The 17072-nt window shown below is 48.0% G+C and overlaps 1 protein-coding gene across 2 annotated transcripts in view; it reads left to right on the top strand.

The window, feature by feature from the left end:
• Window positions 1-17072, top strand: part of LOC105495506 (A-kinase anchoring protein 8 like) — a 34877-nt gene that overhangs the window by 1598 nt on the left and 16207 nt on the right. Inside the window, exons 2-8 of one of the 2 annotated variants that reach the window (XM_011765195.2) lie at window positions 7012-7086; window positions 13601-13633; window positions 13917-13974; window positions 14077-14157; window positions 16024-16477; window positions 16584-16680; window positions 16764-16834. In XM_011765195.2, the coding sequence (XP_011763497.1) occupies window positions 7012-7086; window positions 13601-13633; window positions 13917-13974; window positions 14077-14157; window positions 16024-16477; window positions 16584-16680; window positions 16764-16834 (869 nt within the window). Of the gene's footprint in view, window positions 1-7011; window positions 7087-13600; window positions 13634-13916; window positions 14158-16023; window positions 16478-16583; window positions 16681-16763; window positions 16835-17072 lie in introns of both variants that reach the window. The other variant, XM_011765268.3, reaches the window with a different exon arrangement.

The raw sequence follows: 17072 nt of genomic DNA, 5'->3' as shown, positions 1-17072 counted from the left end.
GGGATGCTGCCCTGCTACGGTATACACAATGACACCTACTGCAAAGAAGTATCTGGCCTCAAACATCAGTAGTGTCCAGGTTGGGCAGCTCTGCCAGAGCCTTTCTGTAACTTTCCTAGTTCAGGAGGACAGACTATAGGGTTGTTACTCACCTCTCTGGGATTGGAATATAATTCTCACCAAGTCTTACCAAGAACTGGAAGACAGTTTCATGGTTTTTAAAAACAGGACTGCTGAAGAAACCAGAAGATGAATGGTTGGGTGCTGTGGGGTAGCTGAGTAATGGAGCTCTTTTTCTTTAATAGATGAGGAAACTGAGTTACAAGGTCACTAATGACCCAACCTGAATTCCAGCTGTAGATCTTGTAGGCTGTAGTTCTGGGTTTGGGTGGGCACTGAGATAGCCAAGCTAATAAAGTAATGATTTGTTTTTCCTTTATCTTGATAAACTGAAAACCACAGTAATTTATAATGTGAGTCTTCCCCTTTTAAGAAGTAGGGCACTAAAGTCAAAGGCATTTTAAGTCACATTTCAGACAACTACTAGCTTTAAGAGTAAGTCCTAGAGGCCTCGAAGCAAATGTTAACCATTATTAAACATAAAAGGTGACTAGTAAATCTTTTTATTAACTCGCCCTGCTTTTGAACCCAGTTACTTTATTTATACGTGGGAAAGGAAGCCGCATCTCTAGCACTGAGAGGGGAAGAGGAGAGCAGTGGAAAACAGGACAGTAATATCCAGAATCAGGCCCTCAAACAAAGGTCTGACATGCTACCGCACTTATCACAGAAACATTTATTGTCTCACACAGTTTCCTTATGTTTGGAATGGACAGGTGATTTCGCTGGGTGGTTCTAGCTTGGAATATCATGAGGTTACATTTAGGATCTCTATCTGGACTAGAGTCATCTGAAAGCCTGACTGAGGCTGGAGGTCCCACCTCCAAGGTGACTTAAACTCCCATGCCTGGTGGGCTGATGCTGGCCGTTAATTCTTGGCCCCATGGATCTCTCCCCATGGCTGGCTGCTAGAGAGTCCTCACAACATGGTGGCTGGTTTTCCCCAGACTGAATGATCCCAGAAAGAGCAAGGCAGAAATCCCAGAAGTCACACTCAGTCATTTTCATAGATCTTATTGGTTGCACCGGCTACCTCTATTAGTTGGGAGGGATCTACATAACATTAAGAGGCAAGAATGATTGGAGACTATCTTGGAGGATGGTTGTCATCCTACTCTTGGCTCAGATAATAAAGGTTGGAGGCAACCTAACCTAATTCCAGTTATCCTTTAATTTTTGGCACTCTCTGTTACTCCTTCAAATAAGACTCTTTTTTTTAGATCAGGCATGGTGGCTCACACCTGTAATCTCAACACTTTGGGAGGCCAAGGCAGGAAGATTGCTTGAGGCCGGGAGTTTGAGAAGAGCCTGGGCAACACAGCAAGACCCTTTCTCTATAAAAATTAAAAATAAAAAGTTAACTATGCGAGATCGAGGCTGCAGTGAGCCATGATTGCGCCACTGCGCTCCAGCCTGGATGACAGCGAGACTCTGGGAGGTTTGCTGGAGCCCGGGAGTTCAACATTGCTGAGCTATGACCATGCCACTGCACTCCAGCCTGGGCAACAGAGCAATATCCTGTCTCAAGAAAATATATACTCTTTTTTAAAAAGGAAAAAGAAGGAAAAGTATAACACTGAGAAACTTTTGTTTTGTTTTGTTGAGACAGGGTCTCACTATGTTGCCCAGGCTGAAATGCAGTGGTGCCATCATAGCTCACTGCAGCCTTGCCCTCCTGTGCTCAGGTGATCCTCCCACCTCACCTCAGCCTCCCAAGTAGCTGTGACTGCATGTGCATGCCACCATGCCCGGCTAATTTTTTATTTCTGAGATGAGGTCTCACTATGTTGCCAGGCAGGTCTTGAACTCCTGGGCTCAAGCGATCCTCCCAACTCAGCCTCCCAGAGTACTGGTGTTACAGACATGAGCCCCAGTATTTGGCCTGCTTTTGTATTTTTGAGCAAAAAAAGTTGACAAGAGAGATTGGTTAAAAGCAAGGAGTGTTGCTGCAGAACTAGAAATTCATGGTCTCAGAGTGAGAGGATTGCTTAAGCCCAGGAATTCAAGATCAGCATGGGTAACATAGTGAGACCCTGTCTCTCAAAAAAAAAAAAAAGAAAAGAAAAAAGAAAACAAAAATTAGCTGGGCCTGGTGGTGTGTGACTATAGTCCCACCTACACAAGAGACTGAAGTAGGAGGATCGCTTGAGCCCCAGAGTCTGAGGACATAGTGAGCAGTGATTGTGCCACTGCACTCCAGCCTGGATGACAGTGAGACCTCCTATCTCTAATGAAAATAGAAAGAAATCCGTGATCTGACACTTAGCTTTATAGGGCCATATAGGGCATATTTTATTTTTTCATCCAGAGCTAATCAGGCTGGTAAATTGTACCAAGAGAACACTTTATAAACCAGCTAAGAATTTAGGTTGGGCACAGTGGCTTACGCCTGTAATCCCAGCACTTTGGGAGACCCAGGTGGGCGGATCCCCTGAGGTTGGGAGTTTGAGACCAGCCTGACCAACATGGAGAAACCCTATCTCTACTAAAATACAAAATTAGCTGGACGTGGTGGCGCATGCCTGTAGTCCCCACTACTCGGGAGGCTGAGGCAGGAGAATCGCTTGAACCCAGGAGGCGGAGGTTGCGGTGCGCTGAGATCGCACCACTGTACTCCAGCCTGAGCGATAAGAGCCAAACTCCATCTCAAAAAAAAAAAAAAAAAAAGTCCGGGCGCGGTGGCTCACGCCTGTAATCCCAGCACTTTGGGAGGCCGAGACGGGCGGATCACGAGGTCAGGAGATCGAGACCATCCTGGTGAACACGGTGAAACCCCGTCTCTACTAAAAAAATAACGAAAAACTAGCCGGGCAAGGGCGCCTGTAGTCCCAGCTACTCGGGAGGCTGAGGCAGGAGAATCGCTTGAACCCGGGAGGCGGAGCTTGCAGTGAGCCGAGATCGCGCCACTGCACTCCAGCCTGGGAGACAGAGGGAGACTCCGTCTCAAAAAAAAAAAAAAAGAATTTATTCATAATAGGAGCCAAAACTGGCTCTAGAAGGGCCTGCCCTGCGTTCTTTGCAGACAGTATTGTGGAGCAGAATGTCCATGTGGTGCAGGGGACAGAGTTAGAGCAGAGATTGCCGTTGATTTGGAGGGTTTGATGGATCGTCTTTCCTTCCTAGGGAAGAACCAGGGCCCCTCTCCCCTGAACAGACACAGATGTTTTGCTCAGCAGCTTGCTGACTGTGTTCTTGTGAGGGTGTGGTAGGCTGTCATTTGCCGTTGCAGTACTCACAGACCACATTACCTGAAATCTGAGGCCATCTTACTGCTGGCCCAATTGCCGAAAGAACAAGTTTCCAGAAGCTAGTCGAGCAAACAGTGGAGACCACAGGGGCTGGGTCCTTCTTACATTATAAGGCTTTCCCCTGGGTGAACTCTTCGAAGCTGCTGTCAGTATTTCTTATAGATAGCTATTAACCAACAATGCCTGGATTTTAGGCATCTCAGGAAGGTCCAGATCCCTGGAAGGAATCCATTTCAATGGATTCCTACCCTCTTTACTTAGGGAAGGTAGAAGACTGGATCTGTGTGTCCTCGGGTTTTATCCTTCCTCAGGGCCCAGTCCCTACTCTGGAAAGTGAAGATGAAGCTGGGTTCACAGCTCCTTCTTTGGAACCCTTGGAGCTAGATGTATTTTGGAATTCTAGCTTAAGAGAAGTCATGTGGGGTCTGGGGAAGCACCCTGTATTTAAATACATTAATTCTGCACTAAGTAGGACAAAGAAAGATTATAAATGTTCTCACAGGTGAAAACAGCTGCAACATGAGTTTTGGCACCACACTGGTAGAAAACACTTGGTCTTCAGACTGTTTTGTACCTGGGGGAATTGCAGAGTAAGGGATCTTGCCCACCTGTCCTTCTTATCTGTGGTGAGGATGAAATGAGATCATTGCAGATAAATGTTCTTGGCATCCTGCAGGGAAAGCCCTTGTTCAGTGTTGGCTGCTGCTGCTGTGGTCTTAAGAGATAAAATAGACTGTCAACGAATAAGAGAACGCCTACCCACAGAAGAGAAGGCATTTCTGTAGGTTTTTTATATAAACAAGCTGTTAGAGGCAAAGGCTTTAATTTTCAGGTCATGAGTTGGCTCTGATGGGAAAGGCAAATCCTGCCTCTTATGGTATCTGTCAAAATTTCAGTGCTGAGAGAAAATTATTCAAAAATATGTATTTCTGGCTGGGCGCGGTGGCTCACGCCTGTAATCCCAGCACTGTGGGAGGCCGAGGTGGGTGGATCACAAATTTAGGAGATTGAGACCGTCCTGGCTAACATGGTGAAACCCCATCTCTACGAAAAATACAAAAAAAAGTAGCCGGACACGGTGGCACGCGCCTGTAGTCCCAGCTACTCAGAAGGCGGAGGCAGGAGAATCGCTTGAATACGGGAGGCGGAGGTTGCAACGAGCCGAGATTGTGCCACTGCACTCCAGCCTAGTGCGAGACTCCGTCTCAAAATAAATATATATATATGTATTTCTAACTGCAGAGGTTTTTTTTTTAAATGTAGTTTTAAAGCAAGTGGCAGGATTAGGATTAATAATAGACTGTAGGAGCAGTGGTTTCTGATAGAGGTAGAAGTTTTCTTTACTTGACACTAACTCATTTTATTTTATTTCATTTATTTATTTATTTTGAGATGCAGTCTTGATCTGTTACCCAGGCTTGAGTGCAGTGGCACGATCTCCACTCACTGCAACCTCCGCCTCCTGGGTTTAAGCAGTTCTTCTCCCTCACCCTCCCAAGAACCTGGAATTACAGGCAGGCGCCACCGGGCCCAACTAATTTTGGGATTTTGTTTGTTTGTTTGTTTGTTTTGAGACAGAGTCTTGCTCTGTTGCCCAGGCTGGAATGCAGTGGCATGATCTTGGCTCACTGCAACCTCTACCTCTTGGGTTCAAGCGATTCTTCTGCCTCAGCCTCCTGTGCAGCTGGGACTACAGGCACACACCACCACACCCAGCTAATTTTTATATTTTTAGTAGAGAAAATAGGGCTTCACCATATTGGCCAGAACTCCTGACCTCATGATCCACCCGCCTCAGCCACTCAGTGCTGAAATTACAGTGCTGGGATTATGAGCCACCGTACCCGGCCTAATTTTTGTATTTTTGGTAGAGATGGGGTTTCACCATGTTGGCCAGGCTGGTCTTGAACTCCTGGCCTCAACCAATCGACCCCCGTTGGCCTCCCAGAGTACTGAGTACAGGCATGAGCCAGTACTCAGCCCTAATTCATTTTATGTTGAGAAACAGTTTGAGAGTTGAGAAGATAGGAAATTTTATGTGTACATAATAATACTTATTTCCATATGAACATGCCAACCCCAAATAATTACTTTTAAGAAATAATTGTTTTGGCCCGGCGCGGTGGCTCAAGCCTGTAATCCCAGCACTTTGGGAGGCCGAGACGGGCGGATCACGAGGTCAGGAGATCGAGACCATCTTGGCTAACACAGTGAAACCCCGTCTCTACTAAAAAATACAAAAAACTAGCCGGGCGAGGTGGCGGGCACCTGTAGTCCCAGCTACTCGGGAGGCTGAGGCAGGAGAATGGCGTAAACCCGGGAGGCGGAGCTTGCAGTGAGCTGAGATCCGGCCGCTGCACTCCAGTCTGGACGACAGAGCAAGACTCCGTCTCAAAAAAAAGAAAAAAGAAATAATTGTTTTTTGTTTTTTGTTGAGACAGGGTCTTGCTTTGTCACCCAGGCTGGAATGCAGTGGCGCAATCATAGCTCACTGCAGCCTTGATCTTGTGGGCTCAAGTGACACTCCCACCTCAGCCTCCCAAGTAGCTAGGACTACAAGCGTATGCTGCCATAGCCGACTTTTTTTTTTTTTTTTTTTTTTGTAGAGACAAGGTTTCGCCCTGTTGCCCAGGCTAGTCACCTTGGCCTCCCAAAGTGTTGGGATGACAAGCATATTTGCCTGTAATCCCAACCTGGTGGGGATTCACCTGATGGGGTTTCACCATGTTAGCCAGGATGGTCTCGATCTCCTGACCTCGTGATCTGCCCGCGTTGGCCTCCCAAAGTACTGCCCAAAAGAGGCAATATTTGCCTTTCCCATCAGAGCCAACTCATGACCTGAAAATTACAAATAGCCACCCGGCCCAGAAATAATTGTTATACACGCTTTTTAATGGAAAACCAAAATATAAAGCAGTTTGTGTTTCAGATTTAGGACGGGGAGAGGGGGTATTCTTTGCTTTAACATGGTTTGGAAGCTAACCTCCATCCTTATTTGAATTCCAAGTGGCTCACTTTTCAGGAATTTGAATAGTTTCCTCATTTAACAGAATGATAACTTGGGTGTTCATTTATCAGAATAGGCTACTGACCTAAATGTTTAAAAATTTTTATTTGGGGCCAGGCTCTGTGGCTCATGCCTGTAATCCCAACACTTTGGGAGGTTCAGGAGGGTGGATTGCTTGAGTCTAGGAATTAAAGACCAGCCTGGGCAACATGATGAAACCCCATCTCTACAAAAAATATAAAAATTAGCTGGACATGATGGCATGAACCTATAGTCTCAGCTCCTTGGGAGGCTGAGGCAGGAGGATCGTTTGAGCCTGGAAGGCGAGGTTGCACTGAGCCGTGATCATGCCACTGCATTCCAGCCCAGACAGAGTGAGACCCTGTTTTTAAAAAGTAAATAAATAATTTTTTAATTTTTTAATCTAGTCCTCCTGGTATAGCAAGTTAAACGTAACCTGCCTTTCCATTGGTTAATATTTTCTGACAGTCTAATTAAACTGTGGAATCTAGAGGTTTTGATGGCTTTTCATTGAGAGAAGGGCCTGCTGGCAATCCCATACCAAAGGTTAGGTAGTCTCAGGTCATTTCCCTGTGACTTGCTTGGGGAAATTAACCCCACTGTCTTTATGTTTAGGCTTTGTCCAGGGATCTGAAACTACTTTGCAGTCGACATACTCGGATACCAGTGCTCAGCCCACCTGTGATTATGGTAAGTGTGGGCCTCTGGTGGGAATCAAAGTGTTTTGCAGAGCAGTTCCTTGTCTTCTTAGTTGCCTTTGGCTTTGCTGTCATCCTGTCATGCTTTTTTAAACCTAAACTTGTGTGAAAAGGTGTGGCCATTTGAATAGCTAGTGCTTCCCTTTCAGACAGTTATGGGAAAAGTAGCTGTGTTCCTGAGCAAGTTAGGCTCTTTGATAAAAGGCCTGGCTTCAAATCCCCATGAGAGAGGGACTGGGACTCAGAGTGACCAATTAAAGTCCAAAGGAGGGCACAGTGGCTCACGCCTGTAATCCCAGCACTTTGGGAGGCCGAGGCGGGTGGATCACCTGACGTCAGGAGATAGAGACCATCCTGGCCAACATGGTGAAACGCCATCTCTTCTAAATACAAAACATTAGCTGGTCATGGTGGCACCCACCTATAGTCCCAGCTACTCAGGAGGCTGAGGCAGGGGAATCGCTTGAACCCTGGAGGCAGAGGTTACAGTGAGCTGAGATCACGCCATTGCACTCCAGCCTGGCAACAGAGCAAGACTCCATATCAAAAAAAAAAAAAAAAAAAAAAAGTCCAAAGGATTGGTCCAGGAGAGAGCAAGCTGTTAACTTAGTCCCAGCGTAGTGCGTGTCCTTGCTGTGGGAGAGAGGCTGAGTATGTGAATCTAGCAGCTTTCGGAGACTCAGCCAGGCCACCTCAAGCCAGCGGGCTCCACACACACGGAGTTGAGTGAAGATCTCTGATTGAGTTTTCCAGTGTGGACAGAAACACTTAATTAGCTAATACAGAAGTAGCCACCAGTAGGATTCACAGATGCTGTTTTGTCTGTTTTGTTTGTGTGCTGTGGCAGCCCGGAACTGCTGATAAAGCTGGTCTTTGGTTGTCTGTGACTCTAGGGGTGTCTGTTGAGAAGGAGCCCTCTTTGGAATTAACAAGGATAATGTCTTAGTTACTGAGATGGGTAATTTCTTTTACTACCAAGATCTGGGGAAAGACTGATCCTACACAGCTAACATGCCCTCAGGGATCACTGCATAAAGGGACTTAAGTAAGCTTCCCAAGTAGCAGCAGCTAGTCCCAGAAAAAGGGAAGACTTAAAATATTTTGAAATTGGGTGAGAAGGTATCGGGTGTTTCATAAATGAGGAGAAACTTGGTTTGCTTGGCTTCCCTGTCCTGCCCTCCCTGCCTCTTCCTTTCATCAAATATAGTCCCTAATTGCACATCCTTTTGAATTCTTTTCCCTCTGGGTTACGTATTCTGAGTACAAGCCATTTCTCGGATGTGCCGTTTACAAATGTTTTCTCCCAGACTGTGGCTTGTCTATTCTCTTGTCAGTATCTTTGAAAGAATACAAGTTGTTAATTTTGAAGCCGAATTCAATCTTTTCTTTAATAGATGATGATTTTGCTTTTTTATCTAATAAATCTATAAGATTTTTCTTTTGAATTTTCTTTTAGGTGTTTTAGTTTAAGGTTTTACATTTAGTCTGTGATCCATATTGAGTTAATTTTTCCACAAGGTGTGCAGTATCGGCTAAGGTTTCTTCTTGTATTGCATGTAGATATACAATTGTTCTAGCACCATTTGTTTAAAAAGGAAAAAAAAAAGCTATTTTTTCTTTCTTTTTTTTTTTTTTTCTCTGTCCCCCAGGCTGGAGTGCAGTGGCACGATCTCAGCTCACTGCAAGCTCCACCTCCCGAGTTCACACCATTCTCCCTCCTCAGCCTCCTGAGCAGCTGGGACTACAGGCGCCCATCACCACGCCAGGCTAATTTTTTTGTATTTTTAGTAGAGACGGGGTTTCACCGTGTTAGCCAGGATAGTCTCAATCTCCTGACCTCGTGATCTGCCCACCTTGGCCTCCCAAAGTGCTGGGATTACAGGCGTGAGCCACTGCTCCCGGCCTCTTTCTTTCTTTCTTTCTTTTTTAAGACAGAGTTTCGCTCTTGTTGCCCAGGCTGGAGTGCAATGGCGCGATCTCGGCTCACCACAACCCCCACCTCCCAGATTCAAGCGATTCTCGTGCCTTGGCCTCCCAAATAGCTGGAATTACAGGCATGTACCACTATGCCCGGCTAATTTTTGTATTATTAGTAGAGACAGGATTTCACCATGTTGACCAGGCTGGTCTTGAACTCCCGATCTCAGGTGATCCGCCTGCCTCAGCCTCCCAAAGTGCTAGGATTACAGGTGTGAGCCACCGCGCCAGGACTATTTTTTCTCTATTGAAATGCCTTTGTACCTTTACTGAAAATCAGTTGGCCATCTACTGTGGCTCTATTTCTGGACTCTTGGACTCTCATTCTGTTCCATTGGTCTATACATCTAAACTTCATTCAGCAGCACAGTCTTTTTGTATTTTTAGTAGAGACTGGTTTCACCATGTTGGCTAGGCTGGTCTCAAACTCCTGACCTCATGTGATCCACCTGCCTCGGCCTCTCAAAGTGTTGGAATTACAGGCCTTAGCCACCGCGCCTGGCCCAGCAATGCAGTCTTGATTACTGGATAGTAGCAATCTTGAAATATTAGTCCTCCAGGTTTGTTCTTTTTTCCAGAATTGTTAGTTTCTTTGCTTTTGCATATAAATTTTAGAATCAGTCTATCAAGTTTTTTAAAAATTCGTGCTGAGATTTTGAGCGAGAGAGCCTTGGGTCTATAGATCTATCAAATCTGTAGAATCTATAGGTTAGTTTGAGATTAGTTTGAGAAAATTGACATCTTAACAATATCAAGTCTTCTGATTCATGAACGCAGTATGTCACTTCACTGATGTAGGTCTTTGATTTATTAGTGTTTTGTAGTTTTCAACACAGCTCCTACACATATTTTGTTAGATTTACACTTAAGTTTTTCATGTTTTTAGTACTATAGTGAATGATACTTTTAAAAACTTTCAATTCATTGCTGATATGTAGAAATTTGATTGCTATTTGATTTGTAGGTTTACCTTGTAATATTTGAAATTTGACTTATAGATTGACCTTGTAATAAACCTTGCTAAGCTCACTTATTCTAGTAGCTCTTTTGTAGATCTTTTTGAGATTTTTTTTACATACGAAATTGTGAAAGAATAGAGATGGATTTATTTTTCCTTCTGGCTTGAATTGCAAGAACAATATAACATTTAAATAACATTTTGAAAAACAGCCAAGATCCTACCATATTAATATTTAATTTTTGTCAGCTTACTAATTTTATGTAGTTTAATACTTTATATGTGGATAGAATTGTGGATCCTGCTTTATTTTATTTTATTTTTTTAAGATATGGTCTCACTCTGTCACCTAGGCTGGAGTGCAGTGGAACAATTTCAGCTCACTGCAACTTCCACCTCCTGGATACAGGTGGCCCTCCCACCTCAGCCTCCCGCATAATTGGGACTACAGGCATGCCCTACCACGCCCAGCTAATTTTGGTATTTTTTGTAGAGATAGTGTTTTGCTGTGTTGCCCAGGCTGGTCTCAAACTCCTGGGCTCAAGCGATCTGTCTGCCCCACTTCCCAAAATGGTAGGATTACAGGTGTGAGCCACTGCACCTGACTGGTCCTGCTTTATTTTATGTTGGAAGCATTTCCTTGTGCCACATAAGGCACAGTAAATTCTTTTTTTATGCTTACATGATATGTCACTGAGTAGGTAGTCTATAATCTGATTAACTATTACCTTAAAGTTGAGTGTTAAATTGTTTTCTATTTTTGGTCCATAAATATTACATACTGTGACCATGTCCTTTTTTCTTTTAAAAATTGTGTTCTTGGCCAGGTGCAGTGGCTCATGCCTATAATCCCAGCACTCTGAGAGGCTGAGATGGGAGGATCGCTTGAGCCCCCAGGAGTTTGAGACCATCCTGGGCAACATAGTACAACCCTATCTCTACAAAATATATAAGAAATTAGCCAGGCATGGTGGCACATGCCTGTAGTCCCAGCCACTCTGGAGGCTGAGGCAGAAGGGTCACTTGAACCCGGGAAGTTGAGGCTGCAGTAAGCTGTGATCACACCATTACACTTCAGCCTAGGGGACAGAGCAAGACTGTGTCTCAAAAATATATATGTACATATATTTTATATTTTTATATATATAATATATATATCTTTAAAGATATAGATATATATATATATTTATACCTTTAACATTTCCTTTGTCAACCATGATCTCATTCCTTCTGGGGATGGAAATGAGTTGGGGTATTCTTTCAGAAAGGGCAGGTCTTGGGGAGTCCCTAAACGCCAGTCTAGATGAAGGCTTCCTCCTGAAGGCACCCAGCTGGGATGTCCATTAAGGAGTCTGGGTTGCTCCAGGCATAGCAAGTGGCATATAGTGAGTGTTTACCTGGAGGGACTCCTGAGAGTTGCCCATCGTGGGAGGCCCTGCCTGTCCTTAAAACGTAAAGTGGTGTTCACGGAGTTGATGCCTCTTCCTTTCCTTGTGCCTCCTCACTCTGTTCTGGCAGATCCTCAGCAGGTGAAGCTTGCAGTGACCACATTGTAGCCTCACAAGCAGAGCCCTGATGGATCTGCTTTTGCCTCCGTATCCTATTTTCTTTTTCTTTTCCTTTTTCTTTTTTGTTTTTTCTTTCTTTTTTTTTTTTTTTTTTTTTTTTTTTTGAGAGAGAGTCTTACTCAGTCAGTCGCCCAGCCTGGAGTGCAATGGTGTGATCTCGGCTCACTGCAACCTCCACCTCCCAGGTTCAAGTGATTCTCCTGCCTCAGCCTCCCAAGCAGCTGAGACCATAGGCGCACACCACCATACCTGGCTAATTTTTGTATTTTTAGTAGAGATGGGGTGTCACCATTTTGGCCAGGCTGGTCTCGAACTCCTGACCTCGTGATCCACCCGCCTTGGCCTCCCAAAGTGCTGGGATTACAGGTGTGAGCCACCACGCCCAACTCCTATTTTCTTTAGAATAGCTAATGCCCACTGTCCCTGGTACAAACAGACAAACAGTCACTTGGCCAGGTATACAGTAGCTGCCTGGGCTACCTGTGTGTTGTTCTATTTTTTTTTTAAATGGAGTTTCACTGTGTCACCCAGGCTGGAGTGCAGTGGTGCGATCTCACCTCACTGCAATCTCTGCTGCCTGAGTTCAAGCAATTCGTGTGCCTCAGCCTCCTGAGTAGCTGGGACTAAAGGTGTGTGCCACCTCACCTGGCTAATTTTTGTATTTTTGGTAGAGTCAGGGTTTCACCATGTTGGTCAGTCTGGTTTCAAACTCCTGACCTCAGGTGATCCGCCCACCTCGACCTCCCAAAGTGCTGGGATTACAGGCATGAGCCACCACACCCAGCCATGTGCATTGTTCTTTATGTGGCTCCGCCAGCCTCTCTTGCCTGTTAGAATGGCTCCTTAGCCACTATTTCCTCAGCCACCACTCCTGACTTACCCTTGCTGCGCTCTGGCTGTTAGCGTCTCCCTTACCGATAAGCAGATCTCCATACCTGAGCGGTGCCTGGGACTGCAAGCATCTGTTCCCTGTGCTCAGGGTGTGCATAAACAAATGGATGAGAAGCCTCTGTTTTGGTTTCTCCAGCCCAAGAGTTTGTGTTTTGTGAGCTCTCTTGTTAAACATAGTGGTCATCAGCAGTTACTCAGCTTCTCTCTGATTTCTCCTATTCTTTTTGTGCACCAGGTTGTGGAGGAACCCGAGTGCAGGACAACAGCCTGCCTATTCTGTCTGGCTCATCTTTTCAGTTGACTTATACTCTTCCTGCTGTGGTCTGGCTTCTGCCACTTAACTGCCCTGCTGTCTGTCTCACTGAGCTTCGGTCCCCTGCCCTGGATTGAGCGTGTCCTCTGTCTGTGGGGCAGAGATGACATGGAATGGGAAACAACTGTTGGGTCTCACCAGAGACCAAGGGAAAGGGGTCACCTGCTCTGTGCCCTCCTTTGGGGAGGAACTGTGTGTTTGAGTTCCCAGGGGACTTTACACTTTGTCACTTCTCAGTGGCTTTATGTTCCTGAAGGAATGAGGTTTTATCATGTATTGTGATTGAATCCAGAGCATATTAAGTTGATAATCCAGATGGTTCTCTCCACAGCTTTTCTCAAGTAAGGGGTTGCTTCTTGGGCTTCTCTCACTGATGTGTTCCAGCACAGCACAGTCAACAATTCAAGGGCTTGTTGGCCCTCCCTTTTAAGGCAGTCTCTTGGGAGACTGGGGTTGGGTTTTCTGCTATAAACTGATTAGCGTTTAGCCTGGGGTGTGGAGGTCACCTTCTAATTCTGGCTCTTAAGGGAAGGAGTGTAGGAGCCAAGTTCCTTAGTTGAGAGTATTGGGAACAGGAGGATCCTTAAATAACAGATGCTCAGAGCCACAGGCAGCCAGGCACCAGGGCAGCAAGTGGCCTGGATCATTTGCACAGTGCTCGCAAGCTCAAGGCGTCTCGGTTAGAGGAGGTGCAGCCTGCTCTGACCAGTCAGGTCCTGGGAATAATTGTCTTTGCACCTGAATTACGGCCTTGTATTGTACGCAAGTATAGATGTAACTGCCCTTTTACTTTTTGTAGGATATGGAACTTGGAACTCTGGGACAAATAGAGGCAAGTGTCATTCCTGCGATCACTGTCCTGTCCCTTGGGGTTGTTCTGGCTATGTTTCTCAGCTGCTGCCCCGCTTGACCAAGGTTGGGAGTGGGGAGGGGGCGTGTTTCTGGGGTTACCTACTCCTTAACAGGAGGCGCTCATCAGAATGGCCAGGGCCCCTCCAGCCTCAGTGGCTAGGGTCTTCTCTCTCTGTGACAGAAGATACCCTTGTATCTGTGTTTGTCTCTGTCTCTGCCTGCCTGCCCCCACCATCTGTCTGTCTCTGTCTCCCTCACTGCAGGCTACGAGGGCTATGGCTATGGCTATGGCTATGGCCAGGATAACACCACCAACTATGGGTATGGTATGGCCACTTCACACTCTTGGGAAATGCCTAGCTCTGACACAAATGCAAACACTAGTGCCTCGGGTAGCGCCAGTGCCGATTCCGTTTTATCCAGAATTAACCAGCGCTTAGATATGGTGCCGCATTTGGAGACAGACATGATGCAAGGAGGCGTGTACGGCTCAGGTGGAGAAAGGTGAGTGGACACCTGTCTAGGGGCTGAGGCTCTGCAGGGGTGGCTCCTGCCTGCTGCCCACTGCGTCTTCCTTTCTGAGTGCGCCTCTGTGTCTGCTTCCTCCCCGCTGCTTGGTGCTGCTGTGGCTCCCAGCGGGGTCCGTCGCACTTCCCGTCTCTGACTTGTGTCTCCTCTCACCCACCCTCAACCCCTGCCGCACTACCTAGTGGTCAGCCTTTCCCCAGCTTGGAGTGGGAGGAACAAGCCCAGATTGGGCTGCCTTCGCTGTGCCCTCAAAAACAGAGTGTTCGGTTGCCCCTCCCTCCAAGGACAGCCATTTGGAAGGAATTCTCTCAAGACTTTGCGTCCTGCGTGGTGTCAGGGCAGGACAGATGGAGTTTGGTGTGAAGGGTGGGACGAGCGTTTGGGGCTGAACACTGTGAGCTGGGCCACCCCCACGTAAGGGTCGGGGCAGGTGTGGGCATTTCCTGGTTACTCTCCTGTGCCTTACAAACGTGTACCTGTTGGAAGCACTCTTGTGAGGAACTGCTGCTGTCCTCATTTTGCAGGTGGGGATACAGAAGTGCAGGCAGGTCATACCCCGAAGGCACGCAGCAAGTACGTGGTGGGGCTGGGCCTTGCCTACCAGATCTGCCCTACTCCAGAGCATCATGCTGTGGGCGTTTGTCATTAACTGAACTGGACTTGGCCCAGGAGTGCTTGTGCCCAGTGCGAGGCTTCGGTGAGGAGGGCGGGTGTATCTTTAGCACAGGATAGAGTGGAGTTCCAGCTAACAGATGAGTGAGAGCCAAGAGTAAGGAGTCACCTGGCTGAGCACTGGTAGGGCCAAGTGAGGCCCCAGGGCTGTGGTGGCAGGGTGTGGGACAGGCACAAGGGGACTTGATGCCATGGGCTCTGTAACTCCTGGCCCAGCAGCTGCAGCACTCAGAGCTGAGGGCTTGGCACGTGAGGCTTGGGCTTGCATTGCTGCTGTGCACCTTCTTACCACAGCCTGGAGCCTGGGATGGGGGTAAGCAGAGCAGTGGCAGCACCAGCTGCTGCTCTTAGAGCTGCCAGTGCCTGTTGGTGGCCCAGGTTTAGGGAAGAGTGTGCAAGGGGAGCCCTTGTGCCTGTGAGGTGTGTGGGGTCCAGGCCTGTGGGGGCGTAGGCTTCGGGCTGCAGTCATGGTTAAAAGAGCTCTCTGCGGCGCCCTCTGTGTCCTGGGAGGAGGTCTGGCCTGCCTTCCCAGTTGCAATATAGGGTATGTAGAGTTTGGTGTCTGGCTCTAGGCTCCAGATCATGTAATACAGCTTTTTCTTGTCCCTGGGCAAGCTCTCAGTGTCTTTCCTGGGAAATACTCCCCCTTTTGTCTCAGTTGTTTTGGTAATGAGGGACTTTGCAGAGTTCGAAGGTTCCCCAGCCATGAGGGACAAGAACGGTGTTTCCCATGGGTGTCATCAGCCTCACTGGCTGCACATTCGTTGTGCTGGACCTGCCTGCAGCCTGCAGGGTGTTGGGGTGCTCAGCCTTGCCCCATGAGGAGCAGCCTTGGGCGTTGCGACTCCCACAGATGGTGCACATGTTCCCGAAGGGCTGTGGAGCAGCTCTGCCCCTCGTTGAGACTCACTGGACTAGAGCCTCCACCCCAGTTGTCGGTCCTCCTTAGGGTCCCCAAGCCAGTGTGTGGCTACATTCAAGTTTGGGGCAGTGGTGCCCCTACATCAGCTGAAAGGCTGGAACTTTTTAATTGTCATTTCTGAACATTGAGCCTCCCCACCAGGGCAGGGTGGGTGCTGGACTGGGAGATTGTGGGGAGGGCAGGAGCAGTCGCCTGGAGGTGAGGGATCCTGAGGGACTCCACCTGATACTCACTCCATGCCTCTGCAGGTATGACTCCTATGAGTCCTGTGACTCAAGGGCCGTCCTGAGTGAGCGCGACCTGTACCGGTCAGGCTATGACTACAGCGAGCTTGACCCTGAGATGGAAATGGCCTATGAGGGCCAATACGATGCTTACCGCGACCAGTTCCGCATGCGTGGCAACGACACCTTCGGTCCCAGGGCGCAGGGCTGGGCCCGGGATGCCCGGAGCGGCCGGCCGATGGCCTCAGGCTATGGGCGCATGTGGGAAGACCCCATGGGGGCCCGGGGCCAGTGCATGTCTGGTGCCTCTCGGCTGCCCTCCCTCTTCTCCCAGAACATCATCCCCGAGTATGGCATGTTCCAGGGCATGCGAGGCGGGGGCGCCTTCCCAGGCGGCTCCCGCTTTGGCTTCGGGTTTGGCAATGGCATGAAGCAGATGAGGCGGACCTGGAAGACTTGGACCACAGCCGACTTCCGGGTGAGTGGAGGTGGCCTTCCCCTCTGGGAAGCTTAGTTCCCACTGGGGCAGAGCTAAAGGCCGGGAGCCACGCACCCTGACACAGCTTCCCCCGCTTATGACCCAGACCAAGAAGAAGAAGAGAAAACAGGGCGGCAGTCCTGATGAGCCGGATAGCAAAGCCACCCGCACAGACTGCTCGGACAACAGTGACTCAGACAATGGTGAGCTAGCTGGGTGGTACTGGGTGGCTACCCTCTGCCTCCGGGGGCTCCTGGGCTGAGCTTTACCTTCTTTTCTCTTTCAGATGAGGGCACCGAGGGGGAAGCCACAGAGGGCCTTGAAGGCACCGAGGCTGTAGAGAAGGGCTCCAGAGTGGTAAGTGGCTCTGGCTGAGCATTTTCTGTCTGCAGGAGGGGCAAGCTGGCCTGAAGAGTGGTGCTGTCCCTGGGGGCCAGAGGCAGTGCTGTGTCAGCTCTGTGTGCATGGTGACCAGCATGGGGAGGCAATGTGGTCTGGCAGAAAGCACAGGCTGCCTAGCTGGAGGCACAGTTTCTTTGTTGGAAAATGGGACCAGCCCCCTGTGCACCAGGTAGTGAGAGGATGTGAGGTTTCT

The sequence above is a fragment of the Macaca nemestrina genome, chromosome 20 (genome assembly GCF_043159975.1).
Source record: "Macaca nemestrina isolate mMacNem1 chromosome 20, mMacNem.hap1, whole genome shotgun sequence".
Taxonomy (NCBI): Eukaryota; Metazoa; Chordata; class Mammalia; order Primates; family Cercopithecidae; genus Macaca; species Macaca nemestrina.
Note: the sequence above shows the minus strand (reverse complement) of the source record. Positions and strands in the feature narration are given on the sequence as shown.